General features: G+C 47.5%; 1 protein-coding gene across 1 annotated transcript; it reads left to right on the top strand.

Moving 5' to 3' along the window:
* The first annotated feature begins 1,111 nt into the window (after positions 1-1,111).
* C1S (complement C1s) lies at positions 1,112-19,255 on the top strand. The gene is made up of 11 exons (XM_073684821.1): positions 1,112-1,415; positions 3,497-3,704; positions 5,218-5,389; positions 5,618-5,737; positions 8,221-8,420; positions 11,299-11,446; positions 11,925-12,046; positions 12,852-12,924; positions 13,029-13,148; positions 17,919-17,993; positions 18,325-19,255. The coding sequence occupies exons 1-11, from the start codon at positions 1,384-1,386 to the stop codon at positions 19,161-19,163; spliced, it is 2,109 nt and encodes a 702-aa protein (XP_073540922.1). The 5' UTR covers positions 1,112-1,383; the 3' UTR covers positions 19,164-19,255.
* The last annotated feature ends 808 nt before the right edge of the window (positions 19,256-20,063 follow it).

Here is a 20,063-nt window from a genome sequence, read left to right on the forward strand (position 1 = left end):
GTAAACAATAAAGAGTGTGAGCAATAGGGTTCCTAGCGGCCCTGTTTATATAAGCACTGTATGGCACTATATACCTCTGTTTATGTAGATGTATGATATTGTTCATATAACTACTGTATAGCACAATTCATTTAGGTACTATGTAACCTTATTAATTTGGACACTATACAGCATTATTCAACAGAATAGTTTTGAAATGCCTGGATATATTATTTTGCACATTCCATTTAAGCCCCCAGAGCTGCTCCAATAAAACACCTATCAAACTAATTTTTGCAGCATTTTTCTTTCTGTGATTGTGATGCACTCACCATAATACCACCGCTCCCCCTTGTGTGAGCCTGAAATAGTTTTCTTTATAATTTCATTACCATTGACCTGTTTCCTCTCTATTACAATACAAAATATTATATTAAGGAAGTGTTGGATTTTCTTCTTCCATTTCTTGCAAAGTACTGGAAGGTGACCAAATCTTTGTGTTGTCTTTTTTCAGCAGAACTTCCAGTAGTCGCCACTAGATGGTGATCTTACAGCACTAATAGATTTCCATGTGCAAAACAGAAAATAAAAAATTGTAGACAATTATTTTGATTTTTATTTTAATTTACATTGATTTCTATAATTATGCTCATGATATGATGTAAAGTCATGTTATATATCAAATGTTATAATTTTTCACAGATTTTATAGGCATTATATATCTATATTAGTTAGTAGTGCAATAGTGACCCTTTACAATGCTTTATCTGCAGGTGGAAGAGCTGCAGTGTGATTGCTGCTCTGGAATAAAACTTCACTACAAATGATAAAACTTTCCTTTCCACAAAATGAAGTAAGTGATCAACAACAAAAAAAAAATTTGTTCTCTGAATTAACTTTATTTTTTAAACAACAGAGAACAATAGACTGCATTTAAATGCACAGGTTGTGAAGAGCTTGGAGGTAGAGGGTCCCTTTAAGCTTCTCTTTTGCAGGACCTGGCTCTGGTCCATGAGTTTATGTGTCTACAGATAGGCCGAGTGATGGTGACTGGTTGGAATTTTGGCCCTTCTCCCCCTCCACCCTCTTTCATTTATTGGAAATCAGCTGCTTTCAGCCCCCAAAAAAAACTTTGTTGTGTTACGAAATCCTGTACTTTCCCTGATTGGTGTTTTTCTATTATTGCTCCTTTCTGGCTCCTTTTGCAGGGTGCAACCCACATCTGGATCCCCCCAGCCCTGCTCTACTCTTGTCCTCAGACCCTCACGAGGGTTAAATTCATCCATGAAGCTGGCGGCGGTGGGGGGGTGACTCCAAAGTCTGAAAACGTAAACAAGACGAGAATTTCTTCCTCTTTCCCAGTGCAAAACCATTAAGATCCGAAATGACCAGTGTCCAAATCATATGTCATTTACTGGAATAGATATGAAGCTGAGGTGAGTCACCCCTCCCCCAATACTGACCTGCAGAGCTAGCAATCTACTTTGCCTCTCGCCTACCCATGATCCGTTGAGCATATTGCACCAATCTCAAGAAGGTTAAAATATTGCATTATACATATATTTATGTCATTTTTAGATTGAATTTTTTTTCAAATTTATAGGTTGGATTTTTTGAATATTTTAGATTGCACTTTTTATATTTCATATCTTTAGATCTTAGATTGCATTTGTTGTCAGATTGCAATTTTTATATTTGATTTTTATATATATATTTTATATTTTTAGATCTTAGATTGCATTTGTTGTCAGATTGCAATTTTTATATTGGATTTTTTATATATATACAGTACAGACCAAAAGTTTGGACACACCTTCTCATTTAAAGATTTTTCTGTATTTTCATGACTATGAAAATTGTACATTCACACTGAAGGCATCAAAATTATGAATTAACACATGTGGAATTATATACTTAACAAAAAAGTGTGAAACAACTGAAAATATGTCTTATATTCTAGGTTCTTCAAAGTAGCCACCTTTTGCCTTGATGACTGCTTTGCACACTCTTGGCATTCTCTTGATGAGCTTCAAGAGGTAGTCACCGGAAATGATCTTCCAACAATCTTGAAGGAGTTCCCAGAGATGCTTAGCACTTGTTGGCCCTTTTGCCTTCACTCTGCGGTCCAGCTCACCCCAAACCATCTCGATTGGGTTCAGGTCTGGTGACTGTGGAGGCCAGGTCATCTGGCGTAGCACCCCATCACTCTCCTACTTGGTCAAATAGCCCTTACACAGCCTGGAGGTGTGTTTGGGGTCATTGTCCTGTTGAAAAATAAATGATGGTCCAACTAAACGCAAACCGGATGGAATAGCATGCCGCTGCAAGATGCTGTGGTAGCCATGCTGGTTCAGTATGCCTTCAATTTTCGATAAATCCCCAACAGTGTCACCAGAAAAGCACCCCCACACCATCACACCTCCTCCTCCATGCTTCACGGTGGAAACCAGGCATGTAGAGTCCATCCGTTCACCTTTTCTGCGTCGCACAAAGACACAGTGGTTGGAACCAAAGATCTCAAATTTGGACTCATCAGACCAGAGCACAGATTTCCACTGTTCTAATGTCCATTCCTTGTGTTCTTTAGCCCAACAAGTCTCTTCTGCTTGTTGTCTGTCCTTAGCAGTGGTTACCTAGCAGCTATTTTACCATGAAGGCCTGCTGCACAAAGTCTCCTCTTAACAGTTGTTGAAGAGATGTGTCTGCTGCTAGAACTCTGTGTGGCATTGACCTGGCTCTAATCTGAGCTGCTGTTAACCTGCGATTTCTGAGGCTGGTGACTCGGATAAACTTATTCTCAGAAGCAGAGGTGACTCTTGGTCTTCCTTTCCTTTCCTCATGTGAGCCAGTTTCTTTGTAGCGCTTGATGGTTTTTGCAACTGCACTTGGGGACACTTTCAAAGTTTGCCCAATTTTTCGCACTGACTGACCTTCATTTCTTAAAGTAATGATGGCCATTCATTTTTCTTTACTTAGCTACTTTTTTCTTGCCATAATACAAATTCTAAAAGTCTATTCAGTAGGACTATCAGCTGTGTATCCACCAGACTTCTGCACAATATAACTGATGGTCCCAACCCCATTTATAAGGCAAGAAATCCCACCTATTAAACCTGACAGGGCACACCTGTGAAGTGAAAACCATTTCCAGTGACTACCTCTTGAAGCTCATCAAGAGAATGCCAAGAGTGTGCAAAGCAGTCATCAAAGCAAAAGGTGGCTACTTTGAAGAACCTAGAAAATGAGACATATTTTCAGTTGTTTCACACTTTTTTGTTAAGTATATAATTCCACATGTGTTAATTCAAGGTTTTGATGCCTTCAGTGTGAATGTACAATTTTAATAGTCATGAAAATACAGAAAAATCTTTAAATGAGAAGGTGTGTCCAAACTTTTGGTCTGTACTGTATATATATTTTATATTTTTAGATCTTATATTGCATCGGTTGTCAGATTGCATTTTTCATATTTTTAAATTGCATCGGTTGTCAGATTGCATTTTTTTCTTCTCAACAGGTGGCTGTTTCTCACCCTCCTGGGCTGTGCCAGTGCAGCGTCGCCCTCTATGTATGGGGAAATCACATCCCCCAATTATCCTCAGATTTATCCCAATAATGCAAAGAAAACCTGGAATATTCAAGTCCCGGCTGGGTACGGGATCCGCCTGTACTTCATACACCTGGACATTGAGCCCTCTGACAACTGCGAGTATGACTCCTTACAGGTAAGGCAAGAAGCTTATATGGTTCTCCACATATAACAACACTACAACCCCCATCATGCTATGGTTGTAGTTATGTAATAAGCTGCAGAGCCGCATGATGAGAGTCACTACAACAGGAGATAAGCGTTCACTAAACACATCTGATGTCGCTTATCTTAACAGGATTAGTTTGGACACAAAGAAAATCCAAAATGTCGCCCCATAGCAACCAATCACAAAGCAGCTTTCATTTTTTCAGAGCAGTCTAAGAAATGAAAGCTGAGCTCTGATTGGTTGCTATGGGCAACAAGGATTTCTTTACTGCTAGACAGAAAAAATGAGGCCTAGATCTCAACCATTTAGAGCACAGCTTTTGTTTTTCCATATTGAGCCTACGCTCTGACTAGTTGCTATGGGCAACAAGGACAATCTTACGTGAGGCCCATATAGCAACCAACCAGAGTTGGACCATTTTGTTAACTATTTTTGATAAATGAGTTAGCAAATCTTCCAGGCAATACCTTTTGTTTTGTTTTTCAGACATTCATTGTGCGTTAAAAATGACCTGGAAACATGATTCTCCTGGTCAGTGTGAATACGGCGATACCAAACTTGTATATTTTTTTTATATTTTAGTAATTAAGAAAAATCAGAACTTTGTAAATAAAAATTAGGGTTTGTGTCGTCATTTTCTAAGACCCATTTTTATTTTTCTTTTGATGGAGTTGTGTAAGAGCTTGCTTTTTTTGTGTGGCTAGCCATTGAAATAAATTAACTTTTTGCTAATATTCTAATTTTGTGAGAAGCACCTGTATGTCCTAAAAAGTCTGGCCCTGGATTATTTTTTCTGCGGTTTATTTGAAGTCAATTATCCTTTTTCTTTTTGTTTTATGGTATTAATTGCTGTTTTGTTTTTTTAGCTCAAAATTCTTCAAAATGTCGCACCGGGTTCATGAATTTTGCACAAAGTAAAAAAATCCTCTTATTTTTGTCTTTAGCCTTTTTGCGCCTTCTTTTAGAGCAAAAAAATGTCATGGTCTGCAAAATGTTGAAAATGTGCGCACACACACACAAAAAATTCTGGCGTACATGAAATCATTACATTTGGGCAAAAATTTAGCACATTTTTAAAAATTCAGAATTAAGGAATCCGGCTAAAACATGGGGAAAAGCCACATTGAAATTGAAAAATTAGAAAAATGTAGTAAACCACAAAAGACGATGCCTTTGATGAATCTGTCGCAAATATAAAAGACATTAATTGGGAGTTATTTAGGACACAAAGATGGCGAAAATGCAATGATGAATCGGCAATCTGCACGTTATCAGTAGATCATTAGGCGGAGTGGATATTGAGATCGTTATGGCCCAATTTACATACTTAAAATAATTCAAAAAAATAATTCACCTCTTTAATGCAATGTGTATAAGGACGGGTTTATGAATTTATTAACAGTCTGTATTTTTGACTTTCATTGGAGAATATGCTCCTTAGTGATCTTTTTCTTGGGTGACTGATGTCTCTACACCATAGGTTATCATTGGAAATGAGGTTCAGCGGACATACTGTGGCCGACATTCTTTAGAGTCTACTGGATTCCCGAAGGAGAAGGTGTATCCTACCACCCACATGAAATTACTGTTCCAGTCTGACTTCTCCAATCAGGAGAGACATGCTGGATTTGCTGCTTATTACATGGCTTCAGGTGTGTATCCTTCATACTGTCAGGCTGGGGGGCAGATTGCTACAGCAGCAAACTTCCTCCACTCTTTTTTTTTTTTTTTTTTGCAATGGAATCGAAATGTGGAGTTGATCATTAAGAAATGGACCTACAATTTTTTTCTTCTTCTTAATCCCAACTTGTTGGAAATATTTTGCAGTTAATTTTGCACATGTGCTGTTGTCTCACAGCCTTATTTCCTCTCTCCTATAGATGTGGATGAGTGCGTATTGGACAATCCCTGTTCACATTTTTGCAACAACTACATTGGAGGGTTTTTCTGCTCCTGTCCTCCAGAATATGAATTGCAAGAAGACCGCAGCACATGTGGGGGTAACTACTGCTGTGTGCTTATCTAGTGGGTGTCAGTAGACAAAGGACTGGTAGGTAGTCTGGATGTGTAGTCTGGAGCCCCCCCTATAACAGCAGTCTGGATGTGTAGTCTGAAGCCCCCCTATAACAGCAGTCTGGATGTATAGTCTGGAGCCCCCTATAACAGCAGTCTGGATGTGTAGTCTGAAGCCCCCCTATAACAGCAGTTTGGATGTGTAGTCTGGAGCCCCCTATAACAGCAGTCTGGACGTGTAGTCTGGAGCCCCCTATAACAGCAGTCTCGATGTGTAGTCTGGAGCCCCCTATAACAGCAGTCTCGATGTATAGTCTGGAGCCCCCTATAACAGCAGTCTGGATGTGTAGTCTGGAGCCCCCTATAACAGCAGTCTGGATGTGTAGTCTGGAGCCCCCTATAACAGCAGTCTGGATGTATATTCTGGAGCCCCCTATAACAGCTGTCTGGAGGTGTAGTCTGAAGCCCCCCTATAACAGCAGTCTGGATGTGTAGTCTGGAGCCCCCTATAACAGCAGTCTGGACGTGTAGTCTGGAGCCCCCCTATAACAGCAGTCTGGATGTGTAGTCTGGAGCCCCCTATAACAGCAGTCTGGATGTGTAGTCTGGAGCCCCCTATAACAGCCGTCTGGAAGTGTAGTCTGGAGCCCCCCTATAACAGCAGTCTGGATGTGTAGTCTGGAGCCCCCTATAACAGCAGTCTGGATGTGTAGTCTGTAGACCCCTATAACAGCAGTCTGGATGTGTAGTCTGGAGCCCCACCCCCCTATAACAGCAGTCTGGATGTGTAGTCTGGAGCCCCCTATAACAGCCGTCTGGAAGTGTAGTCTGGAGCCCCCCTATAACAGCAGTCTGGATGTGTAGTCTGGAGCCTCCTATAACAGCAGTCTGGATGTGTAGTCTGGAGCCCCCTATAACAGCAATCTGGATGTGCAGTCTGGGGCCCCCTATAACAGCAGTCTGGATGTGTAGTCTGGAGCCCCCTATAACAGCAGTCTGGATGTATAGTCTGGAGCCCCACCCCCCTATAACAGCAGTCTGGATGTGTAGTCTGGAGCCCCGTATAACAGCAATCTGGATGTGTAGTCCGGAGCCCCCCTATAACAGCCGTCTGGATGTGTAGTCCGGAGCCCCCCTATAACAGCAGTCTGGATGTGTAGTCTGGAGCCTCCTATAACAGCAGTCTGGATGTGTAGTCTGGAGCCCCCTATAACAGCAATCTGGATGTGTAGTCTGGGGCCCCCTATAACAGCAGTCTGGATGTGTAGTCTGGAGCCCCCTATAACAGCAGTCTGGATGTGTAGTCTGGAGCCCCCTATAACAGCAGTCTGGATGTGTAGTCTGGGGCCCCCTATAACAGCAGTCTGGATGTGTAGTCTGGAGCCCCCTATAACAGCAGTCTGGATGTGTAGTCTGGAGCCCCACCCCCCTATAACAGCAGTCTGGATGTGTAGTCTGGAGCCCCGTATAACAGCAATCTGGATGTGTAGTCCGGAGCCCCCCTATAACAGCCGTCTGGATGTGTAGTCAGGAGCCCCCCTATAACAGCAGTCTGGATGTGTAGTCTGTAGCCCCCTATAATAGCAGTCTGGATGTGTAGTCTGTAGCCCCCTATAACAGAAGTCTGGATGTGTAGTCTGGAGCCCCCTATAACAGCAGTCTGGATGTGTAGTCTGGAGCCCCCTATAACAGCAGTCTGGATGTGTAGTCTGTAGCCCCCCTATAACAGCTGTCTGGATGTGTAATCTGGAGCCCCCTATAACAGCAGTCTGGGGGTGTAGTCTGGAGCCCCCTATAGCAGCAGTCTGGAGGTGTAGTCTGGAGCCCCCCTATAACAGCAGTCTGGATGTGTAATCTGGAGCCCCCTATAACAGCAGTCTGGATGTGTAGTCTGGAGCCCCCTATAACAGCAGTCTGGGGGTGTAGTCTGGAGCCCCCTATAACAGCAGTCTGGATGTGTAGTCTGGAGCCCCCCCTTATAACAGCAGTCTGGAGGTGTAGTCTGGAGCCCCCTATAACAGCAGTCTGGGGGTGTAGTCTGGAGCCCCCTATAACAGCAGTCTGGATGTGTAGTCTGGAGCCCCCCCTTATAACAGCAGTCTGGGGGTGTAGTCTGGAGCCCCCTATAACAGCAGTCTGGGGGTGTAGTCTGGAGCCCCCTATAACAGCAGTCTGGAGGTGTAGTCTGGAGCCCCCTAGTGTTCAGAGTGTCAGTCCCTTTGACAAGAGTATGGTGAGACCCAATTTCCAGGTTGAATAACAGAGGAACAGAGCAATGCAGCGTTATGAGACCAGATGCTCCAGATATGTTCATTTTTTCATGGGGATTTCATGTATTTATCACAGCAGAGATCCAGGAGGGCCCGCAGAGAGGTTGTCTTTCGGAGGCAGAGTGCCTTTGTTTTGCTGACTCTCACACTATACGCCTGCGGACCACCATATGATCTGGATGTGTCTTTGCCTTTCACAGTGAACTGTAGTGGGGGTCTGTACAAAGATCTGAGGGGGCAGATCAGCAGCCCGGGATATCCTTCTCCGTACCCCGAGAACTCTCGTTGTGAATACAAAGTCCTCCTGGAATCGGGGTACCAGGTAGTCCTGACGTTCAAGGCTCAAGACTTTGACATTGAGGCTCCTGAAGACGGGAGCTGCATGTATGACAGTCTCACCGTGAGTACATGAGTGTCAGCCTCTGTCTGCACAATCTATATTGAAAGGGACAGTCCCATGACTGGACATACTCTGCATAAAGACATAAAAGGAAAACACCAACTTTTACAAAATTTGTAAATAAAAGTCGACATAAAACTTCCTAAATGCAGATATCTATTTTCTGTTACCAGGATCCAGTAGCCACAAAAGCAATCACATTAGCAAAGCAGTGTAGGACCAGGAATATATGGTCAATATACTGTCATTAAGCGGAAACCGAACCCATCCCACTCCTATCAGTACATTTCTTTACTAACTGTGAAGGGTTCTCTGCAGTAAGAGCATAATCAGTGTAAATGAGCTGTAATGGATGCTTTGCTATTGTATTTATCCTTAGATAAAACCCAAAAGTCTCAAATTCCTATTTAGGGTCAATAGATTTCTTTACTGTTGGAAGGATTTTTTGCAGTAAGAGTGTAACATTCCTGGCGGCGTGCTTGCATGGTGCACCACCTCCCATTATGCAAGACCGCAATCTTACCTGTCAGTCCAGGCTGTACATTTTGTTTCAGTATCTTCTGTGTCCATGTCTCTTGTCTGACTGCTTAGGGCGTCGGCGCGGCTTCTGCCTGTTTCTTATAGTTACTGTGTGCACAGTCCTAATGCGTCCCCAGCCTATTGCTGTGAGTCACTGGATACTTAAACCCCCTCCACCCAGTAAGAGGTGCCTGAGCAACATTTTCACTCAGTTTGTCATTTGCAACTGAGTTGCCAGGTCCTGTCCTGACTCTAGTCTGTTTCTGCCAACCTGGGGGCTGAGTACCCAGGGCCTCTACCTGTACCTGTGACTTCTAGTCAGTTTCTGCCACCCTGAGGATGAGTTCCAAGGCTCGTTCCTGTATCTTGTTCCTGGTTCAGATCCTGTCTGAATAGTGTCCTAGTCCGTTACTTGTTTGTCTCTATGTCTGTATCCTCCTTCTTTCCTGCAGTATCTGAACCTGCACCTAACTCCAACTCATTGTCTCTGTACTTCTGTTTGTGAGTTTTGTGTCCACTCGCTACTTCATTGTAAGTACCTTGTGTGTATCTGGTTCTACCTCGTTCTGTTTCCCTCCCTCTGTATCTATCTCCTGTGTTCCAGCTATCTTCTTGTGTTTTCCAGTCTGTTCCATGTGAACAGAGCCCTGTCCTGTCTATCGCATCTGCCGGTTTTGCTCTGCTTTGCTTGCTCACCGCACCTGCGGTTTTGCTCTGCTTTGCTTGTTCACCGCATCTGCGGGTTTTGCTCTGCTCTGCTTGCTCACCGCACCTGCGGTTTTGCTCTGCTTTGCTTGTTCACCGCATCTGCGGTTTTGCTCTGCTTTGCTTGTTCACCGCATCTGCAGGTTTTGCTTTGCTTTGCTAGTTCACCGCATCTGCGGTTTTGCTCTGCTTTGTTTGTTCACCGCATCTGCAGGTTTTGCTCTGCTTTGCTAGTTCACCGCATCTGCGGTTTTGCTCTGCTTTGCTTGTTCACCGCATCTGCGGGTTTTCCTCTGCTTTGCTTGTTCACCGCATCGGCATGGTTTTGCTCTGCTTTGCTAGTTCACCGCATCTGCGGTTTTGCTCTGCTTTGCTTGTTCACCGCATCTGCGGGTTTTGCTCTGCTTTGCTTGTTCACCGCATCTGCGGTTTTGCTCTGCTTTGCTTGTTCACCGCATCTGCGGGTTTTGCTCTGCTTTGCTTGTTTACCTCATCTGCGGTTTTGCTCTGCTTTGCTTGTTCATCGCATCTGCGGGTTTTGCTCTGCTCTGCTTGTTCACCGCATCTGTGGTTTTGCTCTGCTGTGCTTGTTCACCGCATCTGCGGGTTTTGCTCTGCTTTGCTTGTTCACCGCATCTACTGTTTTGCTCTGCTTTGCTTGTTCACCGCATCTGCGGGTTTTGCTCTGCTTTGCTTGTTCACCGCATCTGCAGGTTTTGCTCCGCTCTGCTTGTCTACCGCACCTGCGGCTCTGTTCCTGTATCCCAGTCTGTACTGGTCTCTATCCTGCCTACATTTCTACTTGCCAGTACCCGCCTGTCTGCATGTCAGCCGTGGCTTCCTGTGCCCATCTGTCTGCATGCCAGCCGTGCCTGCCAGTGCCCATCTGTCTGCATACCAGCTGTGCCTGTCAATATCCACCTGTCTGCATAACAGCCGTGCCTGCCAGTACCCACCAGTCAATATGCCAGTTTAACCTGCCTGTTCCTGCATTCCCCAGTGTGGGTCAACAGCTGTGACCGGGGTCTGACCTGGAGTAGCACCTGGTCCCTCTGCTCGGTTCCTCCCTGGTTCACGGAGTCGATTGAGCCACCGTGCGACCTTGGTCGGATTGGGTTGATACTTAGTTACGCCCCTCCAGGCACTCCTCGGTTCATGGTACAGTGGGATCACTAATCACGCTCACGCCAGTCTGCCCGGGCGTGTGCGTAAAAAAGAGCATACTCTGTATAAATGAGGTGTAATTGTCAATCTGCTATCATATTTCTCTTCAAATAAAAGCTAAAGTCTCAAATTCCATTTGGAACAATATGTTTGTTTACTAACTGTGGGAAGGATTCTTTGCTGTTAGAGCATAATTAGTATAAATGAGCTGCAATGGACACTTTCACATCGTATTTCTCCCCAGATAAAAGCCAAAATCCCATTACTATAAATAGATTTCTTTACTAACTGTCGGAAGAGTTCTCTGCAGTAAGAGCATCATTAGTACAAATTAGCTGTAATGCATGCTTTGTTATCTTATTTCTTCTCAGATAACAGTCCTAAAATCTAATTAATGCCAATAGATTTCTTTGTTAACAGTGTGACGGGTTCTTTGCAGTAAGAGCATTATTAGTAATGTACACTTTACCATTGTATTTTTTTTCCCCAGATAAAAGCCAAAGGACGAAGGTTTGGACCTTACTGTGGGAAGACGCCCCCTCCTCGCATCGAGACGGGCAGTAATGAAGTGGATATCGATTTCATCACAGACAGCGGAGGGGATAACAAAGGCTGGAAGATCTATTATTCAGAGGATGGTGAGGACTGAGGGATGAGGACTATCCCTGGTGCAATGTAGGAGAGTCACACTCTGAGGCCTAAAGAGTGGCACATACAGAGAGGGGGCACCATAGGAGTAATCAAAATGAGCCCCTTATTTTATCTCCAGGACTCTTTGCAGTTGCAGAAGAGTCACTTGTAACAGGGCCCCGACCTATGTATTGGCTCGTGTAGTTGCCAACCATGCGTGGACAGATCTGCTTCTGCCTTTTGAGCCTCATCAGTGCCCGATTCTGCTACTTCGACCTTCCACCATTGCCCTAACAAATACCCATCACACAGCTACATGACTAAAACGTGTGCCGTGTAGCCACTGTACTAAAATAGAGATACAATAATGAAGGACTGTAACCAATCGAGACTCCAAATGGGCCCTAAATAGTGGTGGTCACTCAAAGCAATATTGCTAATTTTTCTATTCTCTTAATCACCTTCCACCTTTCTCTTCTTTGCCAGCCATCCCGTGCCCGACAGGCGCGTTCCAGCATGCCATCGTAAAACCAATGAAGGACAAGTATGTGTTCAAAGACATGATGACCGTGAAGTGCGAGGACGGATATGAGACACTTTCAGGGCAGGTAAGTGACACTTTCTGAATATGATCAGATACCCAAAAAAACAGATTCCCGATCGGGCTCCAAAAAATAATAAAGACCACAGACTCAAGAATAATTACAGACTCCTAAATAAAGACCCCATTCAAGACTCCAGAATAAATACAGACGCCCAAAATAAATGTAGACCCCCCCCCCCAGACCAGACCTGGGAAAGACCCCACAGAAAACCCCAAAATAAATATAGACCCCAGACCAGACTCCAAAATAAACACAAACCACAGATAAGATCCAATAAGAAAAAACCAGACCCCAAAATAAACACAGACCCCAAACCCTAAAATAAATAGACACCCAAAAATAAAGACCCCAGACCGGAACAGAGAATAAGTACAAATTTTCCAGACTAAACTCCAGACAGACTGCAGACCCCAAACTAAATACAGAATCCAAACTAGCGCGCCAGATGAGACCCCAAAATAAATGTAGGCCCCCAAACCAGTTTCCAAAATAAATACAAATCCCAGATCAGATCCCAAAATAGATATAGATCTCAAACTAGTATAAATACAGACTGCAGTAAATACAGACCCCAGAGTAAATGCAGACCCCAGAGTGTACCGATTATGGTTAATACATGTAGGTCCCCGGGGAAGGTACACAGCTCAATAACGGAATTTCTGAATGGTAGCCACCTGTTATTATGGCTCCCGAAGGCAGTTAGCCACCGATGCCGTACCCCATGTTAGCTCCGCTGGGATCATCTATGTACCTGCTTTATGTGATGCCATATTACCCATTAAGTGTCCTGCTCCTAATCTCTCATCAGAAGCGTCTGCCATCATTCAGAGCAAAATGCCAAGCAGACGGGACCTGGTCAAATGCCAACCTGAAATGTCAGCGTAAGTTACAATTCCAGAAACTACCAAAAACCATGTTACTTATAGTAGAATATACCATTATCAGGTACTAGGACAGTAGGACACTGACATCGTCCTCTTTTCAGCTGTGAATTGTGGAGATCCCGAACAAATCATTAACGGTGACGTTGAATTCACGCTCACCACATACAGGGCGACCGCCGTGTACCACTGCAAAACAAAGTACTACACCCTAAAAGGAGAAGGTAAGTATGTGTGCACTGTACAATGTATGTAAGAGAGGATGTAGGACACGACGGGATGGACAGTGATGGGTATGTGTGTGACACATGAGACATGAAGAACATGGTAGGAGGTGAGGAGTGCGGGGCACATGTGTGACTGGTAGGTTAGGAGTGCAGGGCACATGTGTGACTGGTAGGTTAGGAGTGCAGGGCACATGTGTGACTGATAGGTTAGGAGTGCAGGGCACATGTGTGACTGGTAGGAGGTGAGGAGTGCGGGCCACATGTGTGACTGGTAGGAGGTGAGGAGTGCAGGGCACATGTGACTGGTAGGAGGTGAGGAGTGCGGGGCACATGTGTGACTCGTAGGAGTTGAGGAGTTGGGGCCCATGTGTGACAGTTAGGAGGTGAGAAGTGCGGGGCACATGTGTGACTGGTAGGAGGTGAGGAGTGCGAGGCACATGTGTGACTGGTAGGAGGTGAGGAGTGCGGGGCACATGTGTGACTGGTAAGGCTTGAGCAGAGCGAGGCACATGTGTGACTAGTAGGAGGTGAGGAGTGCGGGGCACATGTGTGACTGATAGGACGTGAGGAGTGCGGGGCACATGTGTGACTGTTAGGAGGTGAGGAGTGCGGGGCACATGTGTGACTGATAGGAGGTGAGGAGTGCGGGGCACATGTGTGACTGGTAGGAGGTGAGGAGTGCTGTGCACATGTGTGACTGGTAGGAGGTGAGGAGTGCGGGGCACATGTGTGACTGGTAGGAGGTGAGGAGTGCTGTGCACATGTGTGACTGGTAGGAGGTGAGGAGTGCGGGGCACATGTGTGACTGGTAGGAGGTGAGTAGTGCTGTGCACATGTGTGACTGGTAGGAGGTGAGGAGTGTGGGGCACATGTTTGACTGGTAGGAGGTGAGGAGTGCAGGGCACATGTTTGACTGGTAGGAGGTGAGGAGTGCGGGGCACATGTGTGACTGGTAGGAGGTGAGGAGTGTGGGGCGCATGTGTGACTGGTAAGGGGTGAGCAGAGCGAGGCACATGTGTGACTAGTAGGAGGTGAAGAGTGCAGGCACATGTGTTACTGGTAGGAGGTGAGCAGAGCAAGGCACACGTGTGACTAGTAGGAGGTGAGGAGTGCGGGGCACGTGTGACTGGTAGGAGGTGAGGAGTGCGGGGCACATGTGTGACTGGTAGGAGGTGAGGAGTGCGGGGCACATGTTTGACTGGTAGGAGGTGAGGAGTGTGGGGCACATGTGTGACTGGTAGGAGGTGAGGAGTGTGGGGCACATGTTTGACTGGTAGGAGGTGAGGAGTGCAGGGCACATGTTTGACTGGTAGGAGGTGAGGAGTGCGGGGCACATGTGTGACTGGTAGGAGGTGAGGAGTGCGGGGCACATGTGTGACTGGTAGGAGGTGAGGAGTGTGGGGCGCATGTGTGACTGGTAAGGGGTGAGCAGAGCGAGGCACATGTGTGACTAGTAGGAGGTGAAGAGTGCAGGCACATGTGTTACTGGTAGGAGGTGAGCAGAGCAAGGCACACGTGTGACTAGTAGGAGGTGAGGAGTGCGGGGCACGTGTGACTGGTAGGAGGTGAGGAGTGCGGGGCACATGTGTGACCGGTAGGAGGTAAGAAGTGCGGGGCACATGTGTGACTGGTAGGAGGTGAGGAGTGCGAGGCACATGTGTCACTCGTAGGAGGTGAGGAGTGCGGGGCACATGTGTGACTGGAAGAAGGTGAGGAGTGCGGGGCACATGTGTGACTGGTAGGAGGTGAGGAGTGCAGGGCACATGTTTGACTGGTAGGAGGTGAGGAGTGCGGGGCACATGTGTGACTGGTAGGAGGTGAGGAGTGCGGGGCACATGTGTGACTGGTAGGAGGTGAGGAGTGCAGGGCACATGTTTGACTGGTAGGAGGTGAGGAGTGCGGGGCACATGTGTGACCGGTAGGAGGTGAGGAGTGCGGGGCACATGTGTGACCGGTAGGAGGTGAGGAGTGCGGGGCACATGTGTGACTGGTAGGAGGTGAGGAGTGTGGGGCACATGTGTGACCGGTAGGAGGTGAGGAGTGCGGGGCACATGTGTGACTGGTAGGAGGTGAGGAGTGCGGGGCACATGTGTGACTGGTAGGAGGTGAGGAGTGTGGGGCGCTTGTGTGACTGGTAAGGGGTGAGCAGAGCGAGGCACATGTGTGACTAGTAGGAGGTGAAGAGTGCAGGCACATGTGTTACTGGTAGGAGGTGAGCAGAGCAAGGCACACGTGTGACTAGTAGGAGGTGAGGAGTGCGGGGCACGTGTGACTGGTAGGAGGTGAGCAGAGCGAGGCACACGTGTGACTAGTAGGAGGTGAGGAGTGCGGGGCACATGTGTGACTGGTAGGAGGTGAGGAGTGCGGGGCACATGTGTGACTGGTAGGAGGTGAGGAGTGCGGGGCTCATGTGTGACTGGTAGGAGGTGAGGAGTGCGTGGCACATGTGTGACTGGTAGGAGGTGAGGCTTGCGGGACACATGTGTGATTGGTAGGAGGTGAGGCTTGCGGGGCACATGTGTGACTGGTAGGAGGTGAGGAGTGCGGGGCACATGTGTGACTGGTAGGAGGTGAGGAGTGCAGGGCACATGTGTGACCGGTAGGAGGTTAGGAGTGCGGGGCACATGTGTGACTGGTAGGAGGTGAGGAGTGCGGGGCACATGTGTGACTGGTAGGAGGTGAGGAGTGCGGGGCTCATGTGTGACTGGTAGGAGGTGAGGAGTGCGGGGCTCATGTGTGACTGGTAGGAGGTGAGGAGTGCGTGGCACATGTGTGACTGGTAGGGGGTGAGGAGTGCGTGGCACATGTGTGACTGGTAGGAGGTGAGTCTTGCGGGGCACATGTGTGACTGGTAGGAGGTGAGGAGTGCGGGGCACATGTGTGACTGGTAGGAGGTGAGGAGTGCGGGGCACATGTGTAACCGGTAGGAGGTGAGGAGTGCGGGGCACATGTGTGACTGGTAGGAGGTGAGGAGTGCGGGACACATGTGTGACTGATAGGAGGTGAGGAGTGTGGGGCACATGTGTGACTGGTAGGAGGTGAGGAGTGCGGGGCACATGTGTGACTGGTAGGAGGTGAGGAGTGTGGGGCACATGTGTGACTGGTAGGAGGTGAGGAGTGCGGGGCACATGTGTGACCGGTAAGAGGTGAGGAGTGCGGGGCACATGTGTGACCGGTAAGAGGTGAGGAGTGCGGGGCACATGTGTGACTGGTAGGAGGTGAGGAGTGCAGGGCACATGTGTAACCGGTAGAAGGTGAGGAGTGCGGACACATGTGTAACCGGTAGAAGGTGAGGAGTGCGGACACATGTGTGACTGGTAGAAGGTAAGGAGTGCGGGGCACATGTGTAACCGGTAGAAGGTGAGGAGTGCGGGGCACATGTGTGACTGGTAGAAGGTGAGGAGTGCGGGGCACATGTGTAACCAGTAGAAGGTGAGGAGTGCGGGGCACATGTGTGACTGGTAGAAGGTGAGGAGTGCAGGCACATGTGTAACCGGTAGAAGGTGAGGAGTGCGGGGCACATGTGTGACTGGTAGGAGGTGAGGAGTGCGGGGCACATGTGTAACCGGTAGAAGGTGAGGAGTGCGGACACATGTGTAACCGGTAGAAGGTGAGGAGTGCGGGGCACATGTGTGACTGGTACGAGGTGAGGAGTGCAGGGCACATGTGTAACCGGTAGAAGGTGAGGAGTGCGGACACATGTGTAACCGGTAGAAGGTGAGGAGTGCGGGGCACATGTGTGACTGGTACGAGGTGAGGAGTGCAGGGCACATGTGTAACCGGTAGAAGGTGAGGAGTGCGGACACATGTGTAACCGGTAGAAGGTGAGGAGTGCGGGGCACATGTGTGACTGGTAGGAGGTGAGGAGTGCGGGGCACATGTGTAACCGGTAGAAGGTGAGGAGTGCGGACACATGTGTAACCGGTAGAAGGTGAGGAGTGCGGGGCACATGTGTGACTGGTAGGAGGTGAGGAGTGCGGGGCACATGTGTGACTGGTAGGAGGTGAGGAGTGCGGGACACATGTGTGACTGGTAGGAGGTGAGGAGTGCAGGGCACATGTGTAACCGGTAGAAGGTGAGGAGTGCGGGGCACATGTGTGACTGGTACGAGGTGAGGAGTGCAGGGCACATGTGTAACCGGTAGAAGGTGAGGAGTGCGGGGCACATGTGTGACTGGTAGGAGGTGAGGAGTGCAGGGCACATGTGTAACCGGTAGAAGGTGAGGAGTGCGGGGCACATGTGTGACTGGTAGGAGGTGAGGAGTGCGGGGCACATGTGTGACTGGTAGGAGGTGAGGAGTGCGGGACACATGTGTGACTGGTAGGAGGTGAGGAGTGCAGGGCACATGTGTGACTGGTAGGAGGTGAGGAGTGCGGGGCACATGTGTGACTGGTAGGAGGTGAGGAGTGCAGGGCACATGTGTAACCGGTAGAAGGTGAGGAGTGCGGGGCACATGTGTAACCGGTAGAAGGTGAGGAGTGCGGACACATCTGTAACCGGTAGAAGGTGAGGAGTGCAGGGCACATGTGTGACTGGTAGAAGGTGAGGAGTGCGGGGCACATGTGTAACCAGTAGAAGGTGAGGAGTGCGGGGCACATGTGTAACTGGTAGAAGGTGAGGAGTGCAGGGCACATGTGTAACCGGTAGAAGGTGAGGAGTGCGGGGCACATGTGTAACCGGTAGAAGGTGAGGAGTGCAGGGCTTATGTGTGACTGGAAGAGGGTGATGCTTATACACTATTTAGAGCTCATCTTTACTTTTTCACAGATACCTATCACTGCTCCTTGGATGGATTCTGGAGAAACAGCAACAAAGAAACTGAACTTCCCAAATGTGCGGCAGGTAAATGAGAGAGGCCGCCTCCAGAACGGCTCATTCATTACCTAGATTATCAGATACAAGTTTTATAGTCCATTCACAGCCAAACATAATCCTATTTGCTCTCTGGCCACAGACATTCGTTATTACTATCAGCCCCTGCTCGTTCAGTGTCTGCAGTGATGCTAAAAGTAGGGTATTACGTAATTCGACTAAAGTATGTTGAAATTATTTACAAAGTGACCCGACAAGATATGTAGGGCGTCAGAATCAGAACCTGGAGTGTAACCAGACTTATCTGCTCCAAAATATTTGCTTTCATTTTGTTATTTTTTTTTTTTTTTTGTATTTTCAGTCTGTGGAGAAAGTTCTATAACCGGGACAACCCGAATTTTTGGTGGGAAAAAAGCTCAAGCAGGAGACTTTCCATGGCTTGTGCGGGTGGAGGTGACTTCATCTGTCGGTGGGGCGTCACTTATATCGGATCGCTGGGTCTTGACGGCTGCCCACGTTGTGGAGGAAGATACAAATCCTACATTAAAGGTCGGCAGTGTGGATCATAAGACGGCAACGGAAATACCGGTCAAGAAAGTGGTCATCCATCCCGACTGGACAAAGCTCTCTACAAATGACAATAGAGTGGATTACAACAACGACATCGCCCTTATCCAGCTTGCAAGGAGAATTGAACTGGACGAATGCGTTTACCCAGTATGCCTCCCTCAAAAAGGGGAGGCCGCCCGCCCTGCCATTAAGGAGGCTGGATATGTCGCTGGTTGGGGTAAAACCGACCGAATACATCAGAAAACTGGATACGCAATAGACAAACCCAAGATCTTAGAATTTACAAGGGTTCCACTCCGTGATCTGGAGGAGTGCAAGAAGACTGTGCCAGACGATTATGCCGTCACCTCCAACATGTTGTGTGCCGGGGAAGCGGGTCATGACAGTTGTGATGGTGACAGCGGGGGTCCCCTCATGTTCGAAGATCTTAAAATTCGAGAATACAAAAAGCTATATATCGCTGGCGTAGTCTCCTGGGGCATCAAATGTGGCGAATTCGGAATGTACACCAAAGTGCAGAACTACCTGGACTGGATCGAGACGACAATACAAAGGGTGGAAAGTGAAGAGAACGACGAAGAGCAACCGGAACCGCTGAAAATATGTCAGGAGAAAAAGGCAGGAGGATAACTCCCCAATCTCACAAATCCGTATATATGACGGGGGAAGGGGCAAAAATAATTCATGTCTTTCACAATAAACTCTATATACACACAATTAAAGGGAATGTCTATATTTGTTTCCTAAAGTGATAACACTTGAAGCAGTTTAATGAAAGTGGTTAAAGTTTAGTGGTCATGAAATTGTGTATACAGCTCCTCTATAAGGCTATGTGCCCACGTTGCATTTATGAAGCAGAAAATTTCTGCTGCATAAATGCAAGTCCTCTCCCGGAAAAACGCATGCGGAATTCCGCACGCGTTTATCGCGCATTTTTCACGCGTTTTCCACATGCGGAATTGCCTTGCGTTTTTTATGCATTGGACAAAGGCAATTCCGCTTGCAGAAACGCAAAATTAAATGACATGCTGCGGATTTTTGAACGCGGCATAAACGCTGTGGAAAAATCCGCAGCATGTGCATAGAACTTGCGGAATCCCATTGGGGACCATGGGGTGCGGATATACATGCGTTTTTCAAGCGTTTACGCTGCGGAAATTCCGCAGCATATACGCTTGAAAAATGCTACGTGGGCACACAGCCTAAGGCTTTTTATAAGGCTCCCCGAAGAGGTTGCTGCTCAGGCATCTTTGGCTCTTCCCGTTTTTTTCATACACCCAGTCATTGGTGCTACTGATTGTGCCCCAAAGCAACCACGATGCCCCATATGCCAGACACGTCAACTCTTCACAGCCACAGTGCCTTCCACAACAACCACAGTGCCCCCAGGCGGCAATATCCTCCATAATATGTGGCCCATGCCAGTCTCCATACTCTCCCTGACAGCCCAGTGCCAGACTGTCACTCTATACCTGTCCTCTATGTGTAGTCCTGGGTCTGTCACTCTCTACCTGTCCTCCATGTGCACTG

Source organism: Phyllobates terribilis, unplaced genomic scaffold (assembly GCF_046119375.1).
Source record: "Phyllobates terribilis strain yellow unplaced genomic scaffold, ASM4611937v1 Scaffold_5__5_contigs__length_657084704, whole genome shotgun sequence".
In the NCBI taxonomy this organism is placed as follows: domain Eukaryota; kingdom Metazoa; phylum Chordata; class Amphibia; order Anura; family Dendrobatidae; genus Phyllobates; species Phyllobates terribilis.

Coding starts and splice junctions, on each gene's coding strand:
- C1S (XM_073684821.1), top strand. CDS start 1,384: ATGTCATTTACTGGAATAGATATGAAGCTGAG. Junction 5,390..5,617: donor TGCTTATTACATGGCTTCAG/GTGTGTATCCTT, acceptor TCTCTCCTATAG/ATGTGGATGAGTGCGTATTG. Junction 12,047..12,851: donor ATGAGACACTTTCAGGGCAG/GTAAGTGACACT, acceptor ATCTCTCATCAG/AAGCGTCTGCCATCATTCAG.